Source organism: Schistocerca americana, chromosome 7, assembly GCF_021461395.2.
Source record: "Schistocerca americana isolate TAMUIC-IGC-003095 chromosome 7, iqSchAmer2.1, whole genome shotgun sequence".
Taxonomy (NCBI): domain Eukaryota; kingdom Metazoa; phylum Arthropoda; class Insecta; order Orthoptera; family Acrididae; genus Schistocerca; species Schistocerca americana.
Genome location: NC_060125.1, coordinates 464,212,293 through 464,238,838, shown reverse-complemented (window position 1 = coordinate 464,238,838; position 26,546 = coordinate 464,212,293). Strand labels below are relative to the sequence as shown.

Sequence of the window (26,546 nt, the reverse complement as noted above, 5' to 3'; positions counted from 1 at the left end):
ATATTGAATTGGCGTTAGCCAATTTCTCTTTTTCAGAAGTAGTTCTCTTGCTATGTCAGTATGCATTTTATATCTTCTCTGCTTCAGCTGTCATCAGTTACTTTCCTGCCGAAATAGCGAACTCATTTACTACGTTGAATGCCTCATTTCCTAATATCATTTCCTCCTTTAGTTTAATTCGACACGGAGAAGATCAGTATGCATTATGAATATAATTACCTTAAAAGATAGTTTAAGGAAAGGCAAACCTATGTGTATAGTATTTACTGACTTAGGGAAAGCTTTTGACAGTGTTGATTGAAATACTCTCTTTGAAATTCTAAAGGCAGCAGAAAGAAGAAAGCTATTTACAACTTGTCCAAAAACCAAACAGCAGTTATAAGATTCGAGGTGTACGAAAACGAAGAAATAGTTGAGAAGGTATTGAGGCAAGGTTGTAGCTTATCGCCAACATTATTCAATCTATACATTAAACAAGCAGTAAAGGAATGAAAAGAAAAATTCGGGGTAGGAATCAAAGTTCAGGGATAAGAAATCAACAGTTTAAGGTTTTTCGATGACATTGTAATTCTCTGACAGACAGTAAAGGACTTGGAAGAACATTTTAACGAAATGGATACCGTCTTGAAAGGAGAATAAAGATGAACATCAACAAAAGAAACGCAAGGATAATATAATGTAGTCGAATTAAATCAGGTGATGCTCTTGGAATTAGGTAGTGAAACTAAGCATTAAAGTAAGAGATAATTTTTGTTAGTTGAGCAGAGGAAATAACTGATGGTGGCCGAAGATGAGAGGATATAAAACGTAGACTGGCAATGTAAAGAAAAGCGTTTCCTAAGAAAAGAAGTTTGTTACCATCGAAAATCAATTTAAGTGTTAGGAAGTCTTTCCTGAAAGTATTTGTTTGAAATGTAGCTGTATATGGAAGTGACACGTGGATGATAAAGAGTTTAGACAAGAAGAGAATGGAACGCTTGGAAATGTAGCTACAGAAAAATGATGAAGACTGCGTGTGTAGATCACAGAACAAATGAGGAAGTAGAGAAGAGAATTGGTGAGAAAATAAATTGGTGGCTCTATCTGACTAGAAGAAGGGATCGGTTGACAGGACACTTTCTGAGACATCAAGGGATGACCAGTTTAGTATTGGAGAAAGACCAAGAGATGAATACTGTAAATAGATTCAGGAGGATGTAAGTTGTAGTTATTCGGGTTTCAAGAGGCGTGCTCAATTTAGAGTAGTATGGAGAACTGCATCAAACAGTTTTCGGACTGAAGACCAGAGCAGAAACATATTATTACCTTTGTTGATGTTCTTTTCACAATTTCTTTCCACGATAGTACTCATTCAGTCAACTGTTCTTCCAGGTCCTCTGCCGGTTCTCACAGAATTTGAACGTCATCAGCATTTCTCTAAATTTTTATATTTTCTTCCTGAACTTCAATTCTCTCTCCAGAATTTTCCTTCATATTTGTTACAGCTTGCTCAATGTACACATTCAATAGGTTCAAGGAGAGACTACAGTCGTGTCTGAGTCCCTTTTCATCTATGGCGTCCCTTTCATGTCCTTCGACATTCACAGCTGCAGTTTCGTTTCGACGCAAGATGTGAATAACCTTATGCACCTTGTATTTTACCCTCGCTACCTTTAGGAATGGTGGCGTTTGCTGCATGTTGAGTTCAGTTTAGCAATTGTCCTCTTCTTCTGCACAGTTGCGCCATCGGTGCGGGTTCCTAACCAGCTGTTGGGAGCGCCTCTGGGGACTGACGTGCAGCTCGAGTGCTTCGTGGAGGCCTTCCCCAACACCATCAACTACTGGGTCAAGAACCGCGGCGAGATGTTGCTAGACGGGTAAGTCTGCCACAAACGCCTTATCGTCACCATTTAATCGTTTGTTTATCAGTGGTTACTGTGCGGAACCACCACTTTTTTTTAGATCAACCATCTAGGTTACTACTTGTGTGATAGTGAAAACAGGACGCTTACTTGCACATGCTGACGTCTAACGGCCACCTGTAATACTTGGCATTAAGTTCATTCGTTTCCCACTCTTGTGGGAACCGTTAACTTAAGGAAAGCGGAAGATAAGTTCAATCAGTTTTTTGAGCTCCAAAATATCCATAAAAATACTGAAATAACAATTTTCCATCTTCGGAAAAACAGAAGCCAAAGTTAATCCGCCTGTCAAGCTCCAAAACACATTGCAGGTCCCTATTAACCCAAGTACAAAGACTTCTACTATAAAGAGAAGCAAAGGCAGGGTCAGGCACGGGATGAGGCACCTAACAGAGTACGAGTACCAGTAACACAGAACTGTGTAACGATTATGCTGGAAGAAAGTTTAATTTTATTAGTTCTATTCTGTACCCTACTCTTCCAGAAAGATAGCCAGGTAAAGTAACTGAAGTGTTTTTCCTTTATTTTACTGTTCTTGTTATTTGTCTAAATAGTTATTGTCTTCAGTAGAAGTTGTTTTTGCTAAAGTAATCCCAGGCTTGTACAAAAACTGTCTCAGACGACTCTAACTAAATTATTTGTCTCGAGTGGTGATAGGTAAAACCCGTGAATATCCATTACTTTACAGAATTCCCACCACCAGGGCTCAACTGGGCCACTGTTAATCAATGAGATACAAAGACTCGTGTACTTTCGACGTATTGTGAAAATGTGATTGACAGGTTCCAACTCATCGGTCCAGACAGCTTTCACTGTACTGGGGCCTCCATCCCTGTATTCTGTCTTTTCACTACGACGATCGATGAGGAGTGTTACTCGTGTATTACGGTGGCTTCTCTTCTCCAAAGCACTGAGGTAGATCTGTGTGATACGGCTGCCCACCGTCTGCTGTTGTCCAGCACTCAATCTGGGATTACGGCGCTACATTATGGTCCAGCTAGCAGTTGTTAAAATCTGACATAGGTGATCGCCAGCTGATTCTTCTGTGCTTGATTTTCGAAGATGAGATGCTTGTCATACACCGTTGATATGGTGCCACTTGAAACCCACTTCTTATAAGACCTAAAGTACTTTCACAATCAGCTGCACTGATTTCACAAGTCTAGCCCACGCTGTGTTAAATAGCATCGCCTACGGTATCCCAGTCAGGTTCAAAAATGGTTCAAATGGCTCTGAGCACTATGGGACTTAACAGCTGTGGTCATCAGTCCCCTAGAACCTAGAACTACTTAAACCTAACTAACCTAAGGACATCACACACATCCATGCTCGAGGCAGGATTCGAACCTGCGACCGTAGCAGTCGCGCGGTTCCGGACTGCGCGCCTAGAACCGCGAGACCACCGCGGCCGGCTCCCAGTCAGGTGACAAGCCGAATGCTCCGATCCCCATTTTGACAAGAGCACTACAACGCATCAAAATACAGTTGCTTTTGATTGTGAAACATTTTTATCCTAGGATTTATAAACTGTTGGCTCTAGTCTGGGAGTTTTTCATGACTCACTTCCATTTAAATTAGTAATCATTCCTGTTTCATGGTTATCTTTTATATTAAATTTTCCACGAATGACACATCCGGCATGCCAAATAATGTATGAGAACAGGTAACGAAGTTCGAGTTTCAGTCAGCCGCAGGATTTGTGACAGGGAGTGAACCCTGTACTTATATTTTAATAGTTTCTGTGAGTCCTAGTTGGGTTAACCGTTGATGGATAATGCAACCTTCATACCATGCGAAATGCTGCCAAGAGATTTAGCATGGCCTATGAACCGCCCAAATGTAGGTGAACTAGAAAAAATGAAAATGAATGTGCAATTTCTAAACGTAAACGCTTTTAACTGCCAGTGAAGTGAAATGAACAGAAGATAGAAATACATGGTCAGACGAATATAGATTACCATTTATACCATTAAAACACAATATAAATCGAATAATATTGGTAGAAACAGTTAGGGAAAAGATTATGTTACTACAAATGCTATAGGATCACTTCCATCAGAAATGAAACCAAACCAGAAAAAGAACTATATTATATACGCACGACATTACGTCAAGAACTACAGTTCACGGACGCTGTCGAATCACATTATTGCGATCACCCTTACATGCGAGACGAGAAGAAAGAGAGTGAATGAGGTTTTCGAAGGTACCGAGAAGGATGTGGAGCTACCCCGACTCCACTGCCGTGGCCAACTGAGCTAAGTTTCTCAGTTGAGCGTCCATGGCGTTAAGGGCGCCCGTACGATAGTTTGTGGGAGAGGGAGTTGTTAAACTTGGGACAATGGAGCATTTTTAATAAGTGGGAATACTAACAGTGGCTTGCAAGCAACCATAAAAAACTTCGAGTTACGACACTGTTAAGAAGTTGCGTAATAAAGTACTTTTCAATTATTTTCTTGCTAGAAAAATACCTGACTACACAATATTATTTCCTTATCCTGAGAGCTGAGAGAGTGGGGGGGGGGGAGGGAAGCCCCCCCCCCACATTTTTCCCCCGTATGAGTGCCTTTTCGATGGCAACGTACGATTCGATGGAGATGGTCCCGCGGAATCTGGACGGTCTAAAATCCGGGGAGTTTGGTGGCCAGGGGTGTAGAGTACAGTCATCCTGGTGCTCTTAGAACAACGTATGTACACTGCGAGTTTCGTGACGTGTTGCATTGTCCTGCTAGTAGATACCATCCGCGCCGAGGAAAATCGAACTGTATGTAGTTGTGGACATGGTACTCAAGGGTGGATTCCAACTTGTGTTGATCCGTTCTGTCTTGCAGTTTGAGATTCCGAAGAACAGAACTCTCTCTCCTCCAGCATGGACCCTTCCTATTATTGTTTCAGAGTGTTTGCTTTCGGGCGTTTCCCACCAAACACGCCAACGGTCATCTGTCCGATGAAACATGAAACGTGATCCATCTGAAAAGGCCACTTGTCGACACTCACTGGAAGTCCAGTTGCGGTGTCGATGTGCAAATTCCACTCGCAGTTGCCAATGGACAGCAGTCGGCATGGGTGGATAAACCAAGCGCCTCAAGCGGAGGCCCATACGCAGCAACGTTCGCTGAACGGTCGTTGAGGAGACACAGTTGGCAGTCCCTAGTTCGGCTGGGCGGCCACATGCTTAATAGTTGCACTTGTTTTCGCCCGTACACATCTCGGCAGCCGTTGCTGATCCCTGTCATCTACGGTCAGTGGTACACCACATCTGCCTCGGCGCCTCGGCGCCGGTTTCGGCTAGCACCGTTCAGCCACGGACAGTATGGTTTAAACTCGGTGGCAGACGACCGTTTCACAAAATTAGCCGTTTCGGAGATGTTTCCACCTTCGACGCGAAAGTCAATGACCATTCCCTTTTGTACATCAGATAAATCACTTCGGTTCCGCATTACGATAATGCCTACAGCGATTTGCACGTGTCCCTCAACCCCCCCCCCCTCCCCCCAAATCCAACATGCATTATATATCCTACACACCCAGTGCTGCCACCTGCTGTCCGTTAGTAGTTATTGGATGCTGACGTCTTACTGAGACTGAATCGCGAAGAATTATCTGTATCACAAGCAGAATAAAACGAGGTAGAAGCAATTCACAAAACAGTTTAAAGGGTAATTCAGTACGTAAAGAGAGTTGAAATTCTAATTACAATGTCAGACTGGAACGCTGTAGTAGGAGGAGCAATGTAAGGCAGGATTGCTAGGGAATACGGGATTGACTGTTGGAAATTCATTGATAAAAGAGTGCTTAAGTTCTGAAGTAAACTGCAGCTACTTATAGAATATTTGTTCAAAATTCCAAAGATAAGGAGGTGTACTTAGGAAACCGAAAGAGGTACAAAGATCCGAGCTGTGTGCCATCTCGCGGATACAGAAAATAGGAATCTGAAACATTTTAACGGGAGAAACACTTCAAATGACAGATCAAAGAATGTAACTGCTGCCAAGACAACAGGAAATCAACAAAGTGGAAACAGAGAGTGTGGGAGGGAATTAAGGGTAAAATTTTTATGGGGTAGCCGGGTTTATAATATGTACAAGTGACTATCTCGCTTGAAAGCTGTCAGTAAACCTACATCCTAAACGTATTAAAGCAAATGGGTGACCCTAAATACTGAATAATCATAGAAAATATTATTGTTAATATTATGATTATTGTTATTATTTATAGTGGCAGCATCAGCAGTAGCAGTACTAGTAGTAGTAGCAGTGCCGCCAGTTTAAACGTTATGAGGTCTTAGACAGTAATCTTATTAGAATTATCATTACATATGAACAAATCATTTTGAGTTTTATTAATAAAATTTTATTATTTTATTAAAATTATTATCATAGTCTTCACGATGAAAAAACCGCAGTCCCTTGTAACAGAAGGTCTGAAAGCACTAATCAGATCGGAGTTAAAACTTAAAGAAAATTTTACAGATATTAATTGTGATTGAAGAGTGGTTACAACGACTTTTAACAAGTAAAGAAGTTTACAGAAGATACAGAAATGCTAACAACTATGAGTTTTCTGTTTGTTGCCAGAAATGTGAAGGCCAAAGCGGTCGTCCATACTGTTTGCAATAGCACACGACCCTCTCCGAAATGCAGAATTTTTTGTGGAATATTAATGTTTATTTCACCGGGTGTTATTTGAATATGCTTTTATTCTGCCTACACAAAAAGTCGATGTTTGGCGTGCGTGTTTTCACAACGACGCTCAGCACACATCATTGAAATATAAGCAAATCACATTTTAATGGTCCGTGAAATACATACATGTAATTACACAACCAGTAACCGCGCTACACATAGCTGGAATATCTAATGAATATGTGTATAACATGTTACTGAAATGCTAATACAGAGATTCACGTTTATTTTTAAATTGTTTATACTACGCCAGTACATAATTAGCAGTTCACACGTGTATGAACAAAGATGGATCTTCATTAGTGCCGCGAAAAAAAAAAGATACCATTAAAATAGAGTCACGTGTCTTACTAAAGAGGATCCCAACACAAAGAAATTCCAGACTCGTCATAGATGGAAACCACAAAGTGAAACAATATTACAGTTATTGATGGAATCTCACACGCAATAACAAGATTGGTTTTAAAAATTACCAAAATGATATTCAACGGTAATTTTTCTATCATATGTACGCACGCTCTCATGTTCTGATAGCGAGGAGGAAGACCTCTATATACCGTATGTATGATAAATATAAACAAATGACACTACGTTACAATAATGAGAATCTTTAATGCTAGAGGAGGGCTACCAAAAAACAGTTCTTCATTGGAAAACTTCGCATATAATATCATAAATGACATACAGTTTTTTATTGAAGAAGAGCCTCTTTGTCCTAACACTTAAAGCTATAAACAGTGTAAGGGACGTTCGATGAGAAACAGAGTCAGTGGATGTCAAACATGTAACTTGATGTGCTTTATCCATATCAATTGTTATGACTGCGACAAACCAAGAAATGACATCTACACCTTTCATTTCAGATTTTCACTAGTGGTAACTTCGTCGGGATATGTACATGTAGAGAGTGGTAAGTGCCAAACATATGGAAGCCAGTAGTAATAACGTGTGCAGTTTTCGTGCAAAGAAAATGCTTTTCAGGGACGGTTTGTGCAAATCCGAAGACGATGTGGATAACTGAACTCATATATTTTTCAAAAGTTGTTGTTAATCAGGTAGCTATGAATAATTATGTAACAAGTGAGCAGTGCTACGTTTTGTCCCTTACTGTAGTTAACGGGACAGTGTGATACCAGAAACGTTAAAAACCATCCTTAACGCTGTTCACGTGCTGTAGTAGGGTGCCAATAAAATTAATTTTGTGTTGTGCTGAATCATAAATTGGTATCTGAGATTATCATACTTTATTATTGCAGAAATCGATAAGACAAATCTGAAACCAGTCAGCCCTTTCAATTTTGTATTTTTAGAGGTTTTGCAGTAAAGTTGCCCAGCAAGTAAATAGTGGTAAGACAATAATAATCCAAGTTCACTCAGTTCGCCAGTAAACATCGTTAAGTACTCACTGTGTATTCTTTAGAATAAAATTTAAGGTTTTAAAAAAATGACATTACAAATATTTGGAAGCAATTACTTACGAGAATTTGAATAAAAAATTCCCAGTGAACATATTTCAAACATCTCATTAATGTGATTTTATTAATATTTCACTGAGCAATTTCTCTAAACAATCTACTTGTACCTTACAAGTGTTTACAGCCGAGGTCTTAGGTAGGAAATGGTCTTCATAAGAATGAAATGGAGCTAAAAGTAAAACACTTCATTTTATCAATTATTTTAATATATTTTAACGATGCTGACGTCCTAAGACACTTCCTTACTGCAGGAGGTCGTAGATTTGCAAGATACACAGAAAAAGTACGTACAAATTTTTAAATAAGGTCTCGGGCATAGTGAGAGATATGTAGTTAAGAGAATTAATCTAAAAATAGGGATGTGTAACAGATTAAATATTGCAAGTTCAGCACATAGGACTACACCCACATCAATATATCAGCAGAATTATCCACTGCCTAGAATTAATGAAGCGCTATACTTCAACTACGTTTACAGTGGGCATGAGCACAGCTGTAGGTGTTTAAAAATGAAGAAACTTATATATTTTGCATATTCCATTCATTAATATGGTAAATAATAATTTTTCGTGGAAACACAAATTATAAGACAGTGTTGTCCAAATACAGAAGCGAGTCATAAGAATTGAATATGATGTTGATTACAGGCACATATTCATACACACACCACACACGTTAACATACACTAAAGAGCCAAAGAAAGTAGTACACACGCCTGATATCGTGTAGGGCACCGCGAGCACGCAAAAGTGCCGCAACACGACGTAGCATGGTCGCGACTAATGTCTGAAGCACTATTAGAGGGAACTGATACCACGAATCCTGCAGGGCTGTCCATAAATCTGTAAGAGAACGAAGGGCTGGAGATCCCTTCTGAACAGCACCTTGCAAGGCATCCCGGATATGCTCAATAATGTTCATGTCTGAGGAGTTTGGTGGCCTTCGGAAGCGTTTAAACTCATAAAAGAGCTCCTGGAACCACTCTGTACTAATTGTGGAATTGCTACTAGAATTTCCCAAGTCCGTCGCAATGAACAATAGACATGAATGGATGTAGGTGATCAGACAGGATGTTTACTTACGTGTCACCTGTCAGAGTCGTATCTAGACCTATGAGGGGTTTCACATCGCTCAAACTGCACATGCCCCCACCATCCAGGAGCGTCCACTTGCTTCAACAGTCCCCTGCTGACATGCATGATCCATAGATTCATGAGGTTCTCTCCGTACCCGTACACGTCCATCCCCTCGATTAAATCTGAAACGAGTCTCGTCCGACGAGGCAACATGTTTCCAGTCACCAACAGTCCAATGTCGATGTAGACGGCTGCAGCTAAGGAGTAAGCTTTATGTCGTGGAGTCATCAGGGGTACTCGAGTGGGCCTTCATTTCCGAAAACCCATATCGATGGTGTTTCGTTGACTTTTGTCACTTGTTGATGGCCCAGAATTGAAATCTGAAGCAGTTTGTGGAAGGGCTGCACTTATGTCATGTTGAACGATTCTCTTCAGTCGTCAATCGTACCGTTCTGACAGGATGTTTTTCTGGCCGCAGTGATGTCGGAGATATGATGTTTTCCCGGGTTCGTGATATTCACGGTACGCTTGTGAAATGGTCGTACGGGAAAATCCTCACTTCGTCGCTACCTCAGAGATGCTGTGTCCCCGTCTATAACACCACGCTCAAACTCACTTAAATCTTGATAACCTGCCATTGTAGCAACAGTACCCGAACTGCGCTAAACACTCGTTGTCTTAGATAGGCGTTTCCGACCGCAGCGCGTATTCTGCCTGTTTACATATCTCTGTATTTGAATACGCATACCTGTAGAAGTTTCTTTGGCGGTTCATTGTATGTCATGCTAACACGTGATGAGTTGTTTCGTTTGACAAGTCCCCTAGACACAGAACTACTTACACATAACTAACCTAAGGACATCACACACATCCATGCCCGAGGCAGGATTCGAACCTGCGACCGCAGCAGTCGCGTAGTTCCGGAATGGAATGCCTAGAACTGCTCGGCCACAGCGACCAGCCCATTCCAGAAGTCGCTGAACATAAACTTCCTGGCTGACGAAATCTAATTCACTTTTAGTTTTGAATACATTATGGGAGTGGCGGTGATCAATGTCTTACAAATATTTACTATTAAAAACAGTCTTGATCACGATTCATTTATCAAGGTGACCGGTTTAGACCACAACTGTGATCATCTTCAGACCAACAAGTTGGATAGAAAGCTTTAATTAGAGGGCTACATATATTAAATAAAATACATAAAGTTATAAAGCTATAAAACGATGAATTACCATTGAGTAAGAACCTCTTTGTGTTGGAGAATCATTACTGGAGAAACCAGTGCACGTCTTACTATATATAATGGAGTTTTCGCCCACTTCTGATCACTACTAACCAATGAGTTATAAGTCGAATATCGATTTAAAATTTCTTAGTTAAACACACAATTGGGGACTCAAATATATACTAAAAGTCAGGCGTTTACAAAATAATATGTAATGACTGTCAGAAACAGTATATTGGCCAAACTGGCCGTAACTTTCTAACACGTTTTAAAGAACATACTACTGGTACTGCACGTACCAAATGAATATTTGGTCAACATCTTGATGGATACAGTCATTCTGAGGGTTGCACTTCTAACAATTTGAAAATATTACATACTGTGCGAAAAGGACCACTGCTAAATACTTTAGAAGAAATTGAAATCTTTTCACTTCACAAAAGTAATCCATTACCTGTTATAAACGAACAACTTCAGTTCAAAGACAAACATTCATTTGAGCTTTTTGATGATCTGCTTTAGAATGTTTAGTCTTCTGTCCTTTGTTTTTTAAAAGTATTAAGACTTTTAGGAAACATTTTACCTTTACATTGTAAGTTTATTTCACCAAACATTATTTTATGACTGACTAACTGTTTTAGAATTTTTGCTTATATGCTTTTAAACTACATATTGCTAATTCACATCCCTTTACCTGTGACACTATGACTCATAGTATTATAATTTTAAATTCCTTCCATTTTCAGTATTTTTATTTGTTTACAAGACTGAAATATAACTTAACGAATAGTAATGCCTTTTAAAAATTGTCACATGTAATTTACATACGAACTTCATAGACAATATTTCAGATATATGGACAACTACTTCGTATCGTATTTGTGCAGCATGTAATATACATGTCAACTAAAGATTATTGCAGCCTACTCATTGAAAATCGTTTCAATAAAGACATGTTGCTGCTCAATAATACATCGTCTGACGTGACAGTCTTCGCCATTCCACTTTCGCAACAACTTCGTTAGAAAGAGGTCTGCTGCCACATCATTGCACTGGCGTTTGACCTCACCACGGCGACCACTAGTTCGCCTATCGACTTTACAACAACTTCAGTGGAAAGAAGCCTGCTACCTCATCTTTGGAACGGCGTCTAACTTCACCATGGCAACCAGTGGTTCCAAATGGTTCACTAACAGGCCTTGAGAGGGCAACCCATGTACTGCCGAACAGGAGTTCATTTATCTTACATATTTAAATATTTTTAACTCTACTTCATTAACAAAAGCTGTTTAATAAGCTAAGTTTAGTGTGTATTTATTTTTAATTCTTGTCAATGTTCTTTTCAATAAGAAATTTTAAATTGTTATTCGACTTATAACTCATTGGTTAGTAGTGACATCATGCCGTCAGAAGTGGGCGGAGCCTCCATTATATATAGTTAGACGTGCACTGGTTTCTCCAGTAGTGATTCTCCAACAGAAAGAGCTTCCTACTCAATGGTAATTCATCGTTTTATAGCCTTATAACTTTATGTATTTTCTTTAATTTATGTAGACCTCTAATTAAAGCTTTGTATGCAACTTGTGGGTCTGAAGATGACCACAATAGTGGTGGAAACCGGCCACCTTGATAAATAAATCGTGATCAAGACTGTTTTTAATAGTAAATAATTCACTTTTTCTGCTGTACGTGACCATGTTCTGCCCTCTGGTTCCACCCAGATATCTGTTTTGGGTTTTAAGACAAGCTGTTCGGTCATGTCCACGCGAACCTTTGCCAGTCTTCCAGGAACTAGCATGCATTAGCAAACGGGAATAGAAGTTGCATAAAAATTTCTCGGTTCACTAGCAGCATCAAATTTGTATAATATTCTGCAATCCGAATTTTATGCGACAAGTGAACCGAGAAATTTCTGTGCAAGGGATTTGCTGCGAAAAACGTCGTAGACCAGAACAGTAGTTTTTCGACAAGCCGTATATATGTAAAGCCACTTATATGGGTTAATTTTACTGAATTCTAAGTTCCTAATCTGATATCCCAAATAATAGCGTACTTTGAATCGTTACGTTCTAGGATATCAAAAAGATGCCTGGTCATTATTAGATGAAATCACACTATTCCATTCCTGCAGTAGGTGACCCTAATCTTCTTTGCCATATATAATTTCTAATTTTGTGGTCGAGTGCATGTATGTTTTTAAGAGTTAATAAACCAACAATTCTAAAACTGAACGGACTAAGTCGTTTTCCGCCTAGCCTGTGGGTGGGTTGTCTGATTAAATCGGAAACAACAAAATTACTGTTTTCTCCCGCTTGAGGCCTTAGCTGTTTCGTATAGTCTACCTTTAGTGCCATTCAAAACAGTACCTCTTCTATCTTTAATATAATGAGTTTGCTATCTTTTCTTTCCTTTTTCTTTTTTCTTAGTCAGTAGTTTTCTGACTGGTTTGATGCTTACCGCCACGAATCATCTCCTTCATCAACCTCTTCATTTCAGAGTAGCATTTGCGACCTAAGGCCTCGCCGGCCGCGGTGGTCTAGCGGTTCTAGGCGCTCAGTCCGGAGCCGCGCGACTGCTACGGTCGCAGGTTCGAATCCTGCCTCGGGCATGGATGTGTGTGATGTCATTAGGTTAGTTAGGTTTAAGTAGTTCTAAGTTCTAGGGGACTGATGACCATAGATGTTAAGTCCCATAGTGCTCAGAGCCATTTGAACCATTTTTTGAACTTAAGGCCTCAGTTATTTTGTTGGACATACTCAGATCTCAGTCTTCGGCTACAGTTTTTATCCTCTACCGACCCCTCTAGTAACATGGAGGTTATTGTACCTTAGAAGTTATTCCTTGATGCCATGACATATATCCTATCATCCTGTACCTTTTCTTACTGGTATTCTATATGTTCGTTACTTCGCCGATTCTGGAGAACCAGCTCATTCGTTATCTTATGAGTCCACCTGATTTTCTACGTGCTTCTGTAGCAACACATCTCAAATGTTTCGATTCTTTCCTTTTTCTGGTTTTCGCACAGTCCATGATTCACTACCATACAATTCTGTGCTCCAAACGTACACTGTCCGAAATTTCTTCCTCAAATTAAGGTCGATGATTGATACCAATAGACGTCCCTTGGCCAGTAGCAGTCTCCTTGCTCGAGCTAGTCTGCTTTTTACGTCCTCCCTGCTTCGTCCATTGTGTATAATATTGCTTCCAAGGAAGCAGAATTCCTACACTTCCTCTAATTCATGATCCCCAATTCTTATGGTAAGTTTCTCGCTATTCGCATTTCTGCTACCTCCCACGACTTTTGCGTGTTTCCGGTGTACTCTCAGCCAGTGTTCCGCACTCATAAGACTACTTATTACATTTTACAGATCCTGTAATTTTTGTTCACATTCAATTAGGATAACAGTGTCGTCAGTGAATAAGATCATTGACATACTTACACTCTGAATTTTATTCTTACTTTTGAACCTTTCTTATATTTCCGTCAGTGTTTCTTTGACATACAGATTGAGCAGCATCAGTGAAAGGCTGCATTTCTGTCTCACGCCCCTTTTAATCGGAGCACTTCGTTCTTATTCTTTCATCATATTGTTTCTTTTTAGTTCTTGTGACTTAGTACATATCACCCATATTTCTCTAAAGCTTATCCCTAGATTTCTCAGAATTTCAACCATCGTCCACCACTTGACATTGTCGAACGCTTTTCCTTGCTCGAGTAATGCTATGAAGGTGTCTTGATTATTCTTCAGACTGGCTTTCATGGTCAAGCACAACGTGAGAATTGCCTCAATGGTGCCTTTACCTCCCCTGAAGCCAAACTGATCATCTAACTGAGCCTCAGCTTTCTTTTCTATTGTTCTACAAATACCAGCATTTAATTAAGTGCACAGCGAATTTATGAACCAATGCGCATTTTCACATGGCAAAACCTTGCTTAGCTGTCTTGAATCACTACTTTCTTACATTCGCCGAAGAGTACAGTCTCCAAATAGAAGTTACTAACGATAGGTTATAACTGCAAAATTTTAATATCTTAAAAATTTTCCTTTACAAATAGTAATTCATTACATGATTACTTACCTGATACGTAACATTCGTTTCCTATGGCTCACCGACGCCCTATAGGGCGATAAAGCTTAAGATGAGAAGTAGTTTACAAAATGATATTCTTAAGACCCGAATAAGCAATGGCAGAAACAGGTTTTCAGCAGTTACAGTCAAGATCTTCTTTCGTTTAAGAAATCCAGCCCCATTTCACATACCCTTGCATGAAATGAGGCTACTGACTGATTCTGCCACCCGACAACAAGGTAACACATCCACGACAACATGGTCCCGTTCTGAGAACCATTTTAAGATAACTGTGATAGGGATCATGCTATTCCGTTCGACTGTTGTACACGCGTGACTCTATTTGCGGCGGAAAATTTTTCCAAAAAATAATAAAAGTACAGCCATTTCTGTTTGATGTTGATCAAGTTACCGTCTAATGCGTAACAGCAATAGCGGGCCAATTTAAATTGAAAAAAAAAAAAAAAAGACGAAAGAAAACCTTTCCGACTGCGTTATGCTGACGTAAACATTCAGTAAATCAACAGATAATTTGAATTCATTTATTTAAGCTAATGTTGGTTTAAGCGAAACATTTTAACTACCGCAATTAAACGCCACGTGGAAATTATTGTGACATTCCAGAGTTGAATGTAATTTCAAACGTTTACCTAATAACTTTCAGTGGGGAAAATACTATGAGATTTATCACGTAAATAGATAATGACTATACGGAATCGCTTTATTTTCATCAGTTAATTTTTTTAGGTTTTGAATAATATCAACGTTCTGGCCAGAGTTGGATGCGGCAGCCTTCAAGTGACATTATCACGCTCGAGATGTAAGTGCAGTTATACACCGATTGATTAAGAGATCTGTAACAGGTGGTGGATCCTACTTCAATGGGGCACAAAAACAATGAGAAATGCGGTTTCCAGCATATTTTTTTATATCTAAATACAAAGTAGGTTGAGGCTACACTTCAAGCTATCTGACAGAAATGATGATGGATAAAGAAATTTTTGCGATATATTTCGGTCGGTGAGGGTACACGAAACGTAGGTTAAATGTTTTTTGTCATGGAAGTACGTAACATTTAGAAGTATCTTCAGTTTTGAAATTCCCAGGGCAAACATTCCAAGAGCCACGGAACATATTTCCTAATCGGAAATGCACTCGCTAAATGACTATGAGGCAAATATTCTGAGAAATTAAGGTCCATACGGAGGTAGAGTGAAAGTAATTGCGAAGAAGCCATGGGTAACACAAGAAATGAATAAGCTTATCGATGAAAGAAGGGAGCGCAAAAGTGTTTAAGGAAGCTCAGGAATCAGATGTACAAAACACTTCTCCACGAAATAAACAGGAAGTGCTGCGAAGCTAAGGCGAAATGGCTGCATCAAAACTGAAGAAATCGAAAAAGGGATGATTATCGGAAGTAGTGACTCAGCATACAGAAAAGTCAAAACAACCTCTCGTGAAATAAAAAACAAGGGGAGTGACATTAAGAGTGAAATGGGAAACCCACTGTCAAATGAAAAGGAGAGAGCGGAGAGGTACAACGAGTAAACTGAAGACCTCTATGAGAGGAAGCATTTGTCAGATTATGTAGCAACATAAAAAACAGGAGTCGACAAGGAAGATATAGGAGACCTACTAATAAAAGCAGAATTTAAAAGTGCTGTGAAGGACTTACTATCAGAAGGGATAAATAACCTTCCATCGGAATTTCTAAAATCATTGGGGAAAGAGGCAACAAAATCAGTAAGCACGTTGGGGTACGGAATGTATGAGACTGAAGATATGCCATCAGAATTTCAGAAAAACATAATCCATATGCTTCCGAAGATACCAAGTACGTGAATTGCCGCGTAAGCAGCTTAACGGCTAACGCATCCAAGTTGTTGACAAGAATAATACACAGAACAACGGAAAAGAAACTTGTAGATCTGTTATATGAGGAGAAAATCGGGTTTAGGGAAGGTAAAGGCACCAAGGGGCAGTTCTGACGTTGCGGTTGCTAATGGCGGCACGGCGGAAGAAAAATGAAGACACGGTAATAGGATTTGCAGACCTGTAAAAAGGTTTCGCCAGTGTCTAAAGATGCAAAATGTTCGAAATTCTGAGAAAACAAGGGGTGAGCTATAAGGAAAGACGGGTGATATACAATCTGTACACGAAACAAGAGGGAATAATAAGAGAGGAAGACCAACAGAGAAATGCTCGGTTCAAAGAGTGTGTAAGACACGGATGTAATCTTTCGTCCCTGTTATTCAATCGAAGAAGTAATGATGGAAATAAAAAAAAAAGTTTCTGGAGCGGGATTGAAATTCAAGGTGAAAGACTATGATAACAATTGCTGATGTCATTTCTATCCTATTCTCTCCTTAGACAGCAAAATAACCAATGACAGATGGAGTAAGGACGACATAAAATACCGACTAGCATTGGCAAAAAGGGCACTCCTGCCCAAGAGAAGTCTACTAGTATCAAACACAGACCTTAAATTGAGGAAGAAATGCTGAGAATTTACATTTGGAGCACAGCACTCTATGGTAGTGAGACATGGACTGTGGGAAAATTGGAACAAAATAGAATCGAAGCATTCGTGATGTGGTGCTACAGACGAATATTGGTAACTTGGTAGACTGATAACGTAAGAGTGTTTCTCTGCAGAATTTACGAGTAAAGGAAAGTATAGAAAACACTGAAAAGAAGAAGAGACAGAATGGCAAGAGGTCTGTTAAGACATCAGAGAATAATATCCATGGTATTTGACAAAGTTGTAGAGGATAAACACTGGAGGAGAAGACGAAGATTGGAATTATAAATCCAGGAAATAATGAGGCAGTTGACATTTGGAGATGTTGACATTTGTGCCAGGCTCGCATCAAACCAGTCACTAGACTGATGATTAAGTCCGCTAATTTGGGGATTTGACTCAGTGGACAAAAATAAGCTTATAAGGTCAGAGCCTAGCGGGGAACGTCGAACAGAGCAGAATTTTCCGAATAACCTTTCTTCAGAAAAACATAATTTTTGAGGCGCTACAGCCATGTAACGAAAGCCAGTCAGGGACAGCGCGTTGAAGCTGGACAGGTAACCGAACGATTTCTAACTACGAGAATTATTCTCAACATTTTTTTCTAATAGTGGTGATAGTCACTTCTTCGCTCAGTTTTGTAGCGATATTGGAGATAGGAGCTACAAGCATTCGGTATAAATATGTGATCTGGGAAAAAAGTGGGTTTAAAATGTAACCTTCTTTTCTACATTGATTTAAGCCACGCTTGTTGATCAATTCTACTTGTAAAACAAAAGTTCATAATGCTCTGTACATTAGCCAAAATTAAGGAAAGGTACCCTTCAGATTTCATTATTAACAACATTGCACCTTGCAGTACCATATTTCGATCATCTGTTTGAAGTGCTGGTTCTCCAGTGCTGATTATCATCACCACAGTGTAAGGTGCTAAGATTCTTTTGGAGTAGCGGATTTACAGGGTGATTTACTGGATGACAATTAATGAACTGTGTGAAATAAAATCGTTACAACTTCTGAACGGTTTCCGTTAGGACGTTCGATCTACACTGTTGGGTCGGGGCATGATTGCAGTTAGTATGCGCATGAATGGTTTGATTTAGCGACGAAGCCCACTTTCATTTGGATGGGTTCATCAATAAGAAAAACTGGTGCTTTAGGGGATTAATAATCCGCATTTAGCAATAGAGAAGTCTCTTATTCCTCAAAGGCTGACTGTGTGGTGTGCAATGTCCAGTCACGGAAGTATCAGTGGGATATTCCTTGATGGCACGGTGACTACCGAACGGTACATAAAGGTTTTGGAAGATGATTTTATTCCCATTACTCAAAGTGACCCTGATTTCGACAAGATGTTCATGCAACACGAAGCTCGATCCTATAGAAGCAGGAGAGTGTCTGATGTACTTGAGGAGCACTTTGGGGACCACATTCTGGCTCTGGGGTACCGAGAGGCCACTGGCATGGGCCTCGATTCTCCGTATCTGAACACAAGCGACTCCGTTTTGTGAGGCTATATTAAAGACAAGGTGTACAGAAATAACCCCCATAACCATTGCTGAGCTGAAAGCAGCCATTCAGGAGGTCATCGACAGCATCGTTGTTCCGACACTTAGTCGGATCAAGGAAATTTTCGCTATTTGTCTGCGCCACATCATCGCCAACGGTGGCAGTCATATCGAACACGTCATAACCTAAATCCTAATGTCTGTAGTGACGCTTACATGTTGAGTAAAGTGTGTGCACGCCGTACATTGTATTTAATTTACGTTTTCTTCATGTAGCTCAATAATTGTCACCATGTAGCGTTCAAGTTTTACCCAGTAATCATAAGAGGAAACCTTGAATAGGAACAGTTTTTACAGTTCATCTGAAACCATTATTATCAGCTAATGTAATTACTAACTGTGGCATCCAGTACAGTAGGTCTTATCTTGGAGAAGTTGGTTTCCATTCACAAAGTTTCACAAGTTCATTGCTGATAGGCTGTCGTTTCACTGACACAGCTGCAAACCCCTACCTTGCTCCAAGCTAATTATCACTTTATTTTTCCCACACTGTAAATGTAGATGCAAATGAATTATACCATGTGGCCCTCCTAACAGCTTTGCATACTGCCACCCTGGGACAAATGAAGATGTCTGCGTAAGATACTAGCTGAGGGTCGGAAAGAGGGTTGGAGATGATATTTGAAAAGGAATACAACGCGGCCTAATCTCTCGGAAGCTTTCATCTTCCATTAATGTGTATGTCGGATGGCGCCTTTGCGGTTTATTTGCTGCTATTGCAAAGGAACAGGTTGTCGACCAGAACTTCCACTACCTCCCTTCCGTAATAAAACTTAAATATTTCTAAAGAGAACAAGAACAATAACGCAACATATTCTTTTTCGGCCAGTTTAAGTTGTAAAAAAGGGGAATTTGCTGTGAGACACTATGGAGTATTCCCTATTCAGCCCCTCGGCGCAACACACTGACCAGGCAGAGCATTATAACCATCGATCTAAAATCGATATAAATCCATCCAGGTCATGCCCGATAAATGTAGTATGAGTGAGCGTGCGGTCAGTGTGTAGAATGGGCACGGCGCGCGATTGATCTGTGTCTGGCCGAGGGCATATTTTGGTACCCCGGAATCTCGGAACGAGCATTTCTGAAACTGCACGACTGTCTTCAAACCGTGGCGAAACCAAGATGAAACCACGTCCATACATCGTGGGTTTGGGCGGACACCTCTCATTACAGATGTCGGATTTCGTAGGCTGGGCAGATTGGTAAACAGGACAGACGGCGGACTGCGGCGGAAATGAACATCAGACATTAATTCTGGACTGAGTAGAAGTGCGTCTGTACACACAGGGCACCCAACACTCCTAACGATGGGCATCCGCAGCCGACGATCTATGCATGTGCCAGTAGCCGGACGTTGGTGCAGTGGCAGAGCACTGCATGGTATGATGAATCGCAATAGCTTCTTCATCATGCCGATGCGAAGGTATGAATCCGTCGTTTTCGAGGAGATCTTCTCCTTTACATCTGTACTGCAGGATGGCACCATTATGCTTTGGGAAGATTCACGTGGGCATCCATGGATTCAGAGGAACTCGTGCATCGCACCATGATGGCCAAGACTGGTTGCAGACCACGTACATCCCTCCCAACTGATGGTCCTCTATGGTGTCAGATCGGAACCCAATGGAATACATCTAGGATGTTTTTGATCGTGGATTCAGAGTTCATAGTCTACCTCCAGGGTATTTATGGGAATTAGGTTACTTGTGGGTGCAGATGTGGTGCCCACTCAATCTAGCGACCTACCAAGGTCTTATTACTTCCGTGCCATGACATGGCGCCGCTGCTATCCATGCCGCATGTGCACCTACCGGCTATGGGTAGGTGGTCATAAAATTCTGGCTGATCAACCTTCAAAATGGCGTCTTTAACGGAGGTGCGTTTCTTTTGCCGGAAAACCAGAGCATCGCAGATATCCATATGCGCTTGCAAAGTATCTACGGAGATTTAACAATGAACAAAAGGATGGTGAAGCGTTTGCGAGGCGTCTGTCATCATCGCAACATGGTCGCCTAAACCTGTTATCCCATCTCCCACGTGCCGGGCGGCTGCCCTCAATGTGACTCTTGCAATGTTGGAACGTGCGGACGCCCTCATTCGAGGTGATCAACGGATCACAAACAGACACCTCACGGCTCAACTGGACGTTTCTGTTGGCAGCGCGGACTCTCTTGTCCACCAGCTGGGGTGCTCAGAGGTGTGTGCCCGCTGGGTCCCTCGCCGCCTAACAGAGGATCATGAACAGCATCGAAGGACCACCTGCGAGGAACTGCTTTCGCGTTACGAGGATTCTTTGTAGAGCACAGTCACACGCGATGAGACATGGAATCATCACGGCAAACCACGGAGTGGCGCTACGCCACGTTTCCTCCGACGAAAATGTTAAAAGCCACACACTCAGCCGTTAAAGTCATGGCGACGGTCTTCTGAGACTCTCAAGAGGATATTCTGTTTGATGTCCTTCCTCAAGGTGCCACCATCTGCTGTCAAGTGTATTATACTAACCTCAGGACAATGAAGAAACGAGTTCAGTGTGCTCGTCGCCACAAAAATACAAACGAACTTCTCCTTCTCCGTAACAAGTCTGCCCACGCTAGTCTGCCCATCCGCGAGGAGCTCACAAAACTTTACTTGACTGTTCTCCCTCACCCACTGTACAGCCTGGGTCTCAGGCCCTCCGACTTCCATTTGTTTAACCCAACGAAGAACGCATTCCGCGGGAAGCACTACGTGGATGGTGGGGAACTTATTTATTGCCGCAGGGTTATGGCTTCCACGTCGACCAGTAGGGGAGTATCATGCGGGCGTACGGGCCATGTCGCTAAGATGACTTAAAACTGTCGCACTGAACGGAGATTATGTTGAAAAATAGCGTTTTGTAGCCAAAGCATGTGGGGAATAATATGGTGCATTGGGATCCTGAATAAAACAAACCTGTATTCAGAAATAAATGTGTTGCACTACTTATGAAACGCCTCTCGTGTTAATGTTTGTCGTAGCGGATGCCCTTAATTTGCGCAATACTTGTTAAAATCTACAAGGATACAGATACCTTATGGGTAAAGCATGCCTGGCGGAGAGAGCTATCATCTTTATTAGAATTTTTGTGTCCTAACCTAAAAGGTCTGAACTCTGTAGAAGAAATTTCATAGTCCAAAGTTTCTTTATTATGTGTTTCATCTACTTTTGGATTTTTAAGGATACATTTCATTTACCTGCGTTGTATTAAACCCATCGAGTGTACCGTTAACCTACAGTAAACATGTGCTATTATATTGCTTTATTTTGTAATTTCGTGCCTCTCGTTTTAATTATATATAAAAATCGTCCCGGGAGACATGATCAACTATTGTAGTAAAAGTATGATAACCGCAATATCTCGTGGCTATAGACAAATCATGTCGGGTGTATTACACGTATGGTAGGATGATGCTTAGGAATGCAAAAAGGGCTCAGAAAATTTCGGCAAAAGTACGTTTGTACACATAATGAGTTTTCATTCTGCAGTGGAGTACGCGCTGATGTGGAACTCTCTAACAGATTAAAACCATGTGGCCGACCGGGAATACAATTCAGGACCTTTGCCTTTCGTGGGCAATTGATCTCACGAAAGTAACGCAAGAGAACTTCTCATTTGGATGGCATCAGGTGAGGTACTGGTGGAAGCCAAGCTGTGAGAGAGGGTCGTGAGTCGCACTTCGAGCGGTCAGTTTTTCTAGCAAATGCCCACTAAAGACAAAGGTTCGGAGTAGGAGTCGAGACCCGGTACACAATTTTAATCTGCCAGGACCTTTCATAATTTTGTATAGTTTCTGGACCAAGAGACTAGTGGTTATTTATTCATGTGAAATTTACTTTAACACTTAGATGCGTCGATTGTACTTTTTGTTTTCTGAACTACTACTATTGACGTTTCAGTTAAGCGCGGTCAGGTAAAGTATTTTCTCTAAGTGCTACACAGCTTCAACCCACTTAAAGAACGACGTCGTGGTACCCCCAAAAGTTGCTGTACTGAATACGTATTTAAAGACAACTGGGTTCTGTCAAATGTCCATCTCAGATGAAATGTGTCATGTAACAGACACACGTGCACACTGTGTGATCAGAAAGTGACGGGAATCTTTATTTACTCAACATCAAACCTTCAAAACAGCCCCCGTCAGATATAAAACGCTTGTGCCAGAGCTATTTCCAACTTTGGAAACACTTCTGGAGCTCCTTTTCATTATGGTTTTCAGCTCCTACAGAGATTTTGTTTTCATCTCATGAATGGTGACGAAATTATGACTATCCATAGTTCTCTTCATGGTTGGAAATAATAAGAAGTCGGAGGGGGCCATGTCCGGCGAATACGGTGGCTGAGGTAATATAACGGTTTTGTTTTTTGCCAGGAAGTCAACAATAAGAATTGAGGTGTGTGCGGGAACGTTACCGCAATACACTTTCCGTGAGTGGTTTTGGCACAATTCTGGTCATTTTCTTCGGATTGCTTTACGCAAACGTCTTGTAACATCCAAGCAGTATTCCTTAATGACCGGACGACGAAAAGGCAGGAACTCATGGTGCACTGTCACACTGTGATCGATGAAAACATTGAGGAGGCCTTTGACATGTGATCGGATTTTTTTTTTTTTTCGTTTTGGCTTTCCTTCAGGCAGTTTCCAATGGGACTACTGAGCCTTGGTTTCGACGTAATACCCGTATATCCATTTTTCGTCACCTGTTATAACTTTCCTTAGAAGTCCTGGATCGTTTCCGGCTTTCTTAAGCAATTCCTGAGCCATCTCAATGCGACGTTATTTTGATCGAATTCAACAATTTTGGAATAAATTTTGCTGCTACACGTTTCATTCCCAAAACATGGGAAAAACTGCTTGAAATGAGACAGAGAATGTGCCGACATCATCAGCCACCTCTCTGATAGTGATTCGGTGATTTTCCAAAATAATTTTCTTGACTTCTTCCATGCTGCCGCCAGAAATTGATGTGCTACCACAACCAGGACAATCTGGGCTGTCATCGTCTCCAACGTCTTCTCGACCCTCTTTGAAACGTTTATAACATTCGTAAATCTTGTGTTACTCACAGTAGATTCGCAAAAAGTCACGGTCAACATTTCCAATGCAGTGCTGCTCTTTATTATATTTATCAAGAAAATTCTTTGTCCATCTTTTTCAAAAGTAAAAATTCGCCATGCACTCGAAAGCACGTATATCATTTTCGACTGACAACAGTAAACTAAATATTCAAAACAGTCGAATATACAGACACACATCAGTAACATGTGCACCAGCAATATACAAAATAGGACGAATAGAGCCCGCGAAATTAAAAAGAATTCCCATTAATTTCTTATCACACCTCATATGTGACACCTGCTGCAACAGTTATATATTTTACCGCAAGGAACCTTCCAGTAGTTTAAGACAGTAGTAACCTCTGACTGAAGCTGATTGTTTGGAATAATTCATTCAGTATAACAGCACCTGATGCTTCAGTATGTCATTCTTTAAATACTCGTATGTGAGAGATAAAATATTTAACAATCTGAAAGAGAGCTTATTAGCCACACGTACCTATGGACTGTGCTGGTAAGTGTTCAGAGGCAAATTGATTCCAGTATATAGGTCTGCAGTTTTCACGCATGGCACAGAAGCCAATCGGTTTTAAGTAAGCCACCAAAATGAAATGGGCGTGTGGGCCCTTTCGTTGGTAACAAATATTTATTGACTCTGCCTTTATGAGGAAATAGGTCGCAGTTTAACTGTATTACGAATTTATAGTAGATTGCCGTTCAATAAAATCACTTTCTCTTGGAAGCAGCTGTAGCTAAGATGAGCTACCTGTCGGCTGCGAAAAGCAAATAAGTTTCTTCGCCAAAAAATACGTAACGATAGATAAACTTTGTGCCAAGAAGCACAGATCTTGGCCAGAAGAAAGTACTTTGTTCACCCTTTGGTGGTTTACAAGGATCTTATCATTAACGGAGATGACATTAGATTTGTGTAGTGTCTCCAAGTAGCTCAGTGTTGATGCCTAGACGATTCAGTTGAATAGATTTTGACCGCTTCCCCTTTTATGTCATTCCAAACCGTGTATGTGTTTTAGCCTCATCAATACAATTCGTCAATCTTGTGTTACTCACAGTAGATTTGTCAAAAGTCTCGATCAACATCCATTCTGCCCTCTCCAGAGCGGTTCTCCGTCATCCTCGAACTCGGGCAGATTTTATATCTCCTCCCACATCATCTATCAACCATTTTCGTGGCCTTTCTCTCTGTCTTCTTCCGGTTGGCCTCCATTCAAAAGTCGTTTTAGTTGCTCTTCCAGTATCCATCCTAAGGATATGTCAAACCCAGGCTGTTCTTCAACGTTTTATAATTTTTACGATGTCAGCTCCTTGTAAGAGGCGATCCCGCTCAGTATTCCTCCTACATCTCCAGAAACCATTATTACCCTGAACTGCCCCATAGATCTTGCGCAGCATTCTATGTTCAAATATCCTGAGCTGCTGCATATCAACTCTCGTCACCGTTCATGTCTCGCGTCCGTAGGTTACAACTGGCCTGATCATGATCTCATATAGTTGCAGATTCAGCTGCCTATTTAATAACCTAGAAGCCAACAATTTCTTAAACGTGTGGAAGCATCTATTACCACTTAGAATGCGCAGTTTTATTTCAGTTGAGATGGAATTTGTGGTGTTAACACGAGGGTTCGAACTTTAATAGTGGCAACAATTTATTTGCAGCTCGTACAAAATAGATACGTGTTAAAAAGTTTTACTGACCTTCAAAGTAGTCACCAGCATCGTGTATAATCCGCTGCCAGAGAGGTGGAAGTCGTAGGATACTCTTAGCAGTGCCAGTTGTGTTGACAGTTCGAGCGGCGCGGACTATTGTCCGACGAATTTGTAGCAGTTCTGAAGTGAAAGCCGTGAAGTGTGTCCTTCAGTATAGAAAACACGAGGGCTTACATCAGGGGAGTGCAGTTTGTGGTATAGCACTTAGCAGCCCCATCAGTCAAACAAATCAGTAACAGCTTGCACTTTACGTGCTTGAGTATTGTTCTGCAAAATGCTGGTCAGGTCCTGCAGAAAGTTTCATCACTTCTGTCTCTAAGATGGTCGTAGGTTGTGTTCCAAAAATGAGTCTGGGGAGTCTAGTGCGTCGCACGGTACACCCCAGGTGTTACATGCTTCGCCCACGGTCCCTGCTGTCGAGACATCTTAGCGCGTATCGGGCGCGGTTGGGCCACCCTCTCCCCAAGGGGAGTGGCGGGTTCAGCGGCGTTCGCGGCGCACGAGGCAATGTGGAGGCTGGCCTTGTGGCATCGCCCGCTCTGCCTGTGAGAGGACATGTGGCCGTTCCTGCAGCAAGGTCCGAGCAGACACGCGGTGGGAGGGGTTTATTATCGATCGGGAACTCCAACGTCAGGCGTGTGATGGGGCCCCTTAGGGAAATAGCGGAAAGGTCGGGGAAGAAGGCCAGTGTTCATTCTGTCTGCATGCCGGGGGGTCTCATCCGAGACGTGGAGGAGGCCCGGCCGGCGGCGATAGAGAGCATTGGGAGCACCCGACTGCAAATTGTTGCTCATGTTGGCACAAATGACTGCTGCCGTCTAGGTTCAGAGGTCATCCACAGTTCATACAGGCGGTTGGCGGAGTTGGTGAAGGCGGAAAACCTCGCTCGCGGGGTGGAATCTGAGCTATTTGTAGTATCGTTCCCAGAGCCGATCGCGGTTCTCTGGTTTGGAGCCGAGTGGAAGGCTTAAACCAGAGGATCAGACTATTCTGCGGAAATCTGGGGTGCAAATTTCTCGACTTCCGCTATCGGGTGGAGAAATGTATGGTCCCCCTGAATAGGTCAGGCGTCCGCTACACGCAGGAGGCGGCTACAAGGGTAGCGGAGTACGTGTGGAGTGCACATGTGGGTTTCTTAGGTTAGAGAATTCCCTCCTTAGGCCTGACAAGATGCCTCATGAGACACGACAAGGCAGTAGTAGGCAAAACGCAA

General features: G+C 41.4%; 1 protein-coding gene across 1 annotated transcript in view; it reads left to right on the top strand.

Annotated features, from left to right (window-relative positions):
- The window catches only part of LOC124623017 (lachesin-like), a 384,735-nt gene that overhangs the window by 247,597 nt on the left and 110,592 nt on the right, over positions 1 to 26,546 (top strand). Inside the window, exon 6 of the mRNA XM_047148808.1 lies at positions 1,718 to 1,856. Coding sequence (XP_047004764.1) covers positions 1,718 to 1,856 — 139 coding nt within the window. The remainder of the gene's footprint in view (positions 1 to 1,717; positions 1,857 to 26,546) is intronic.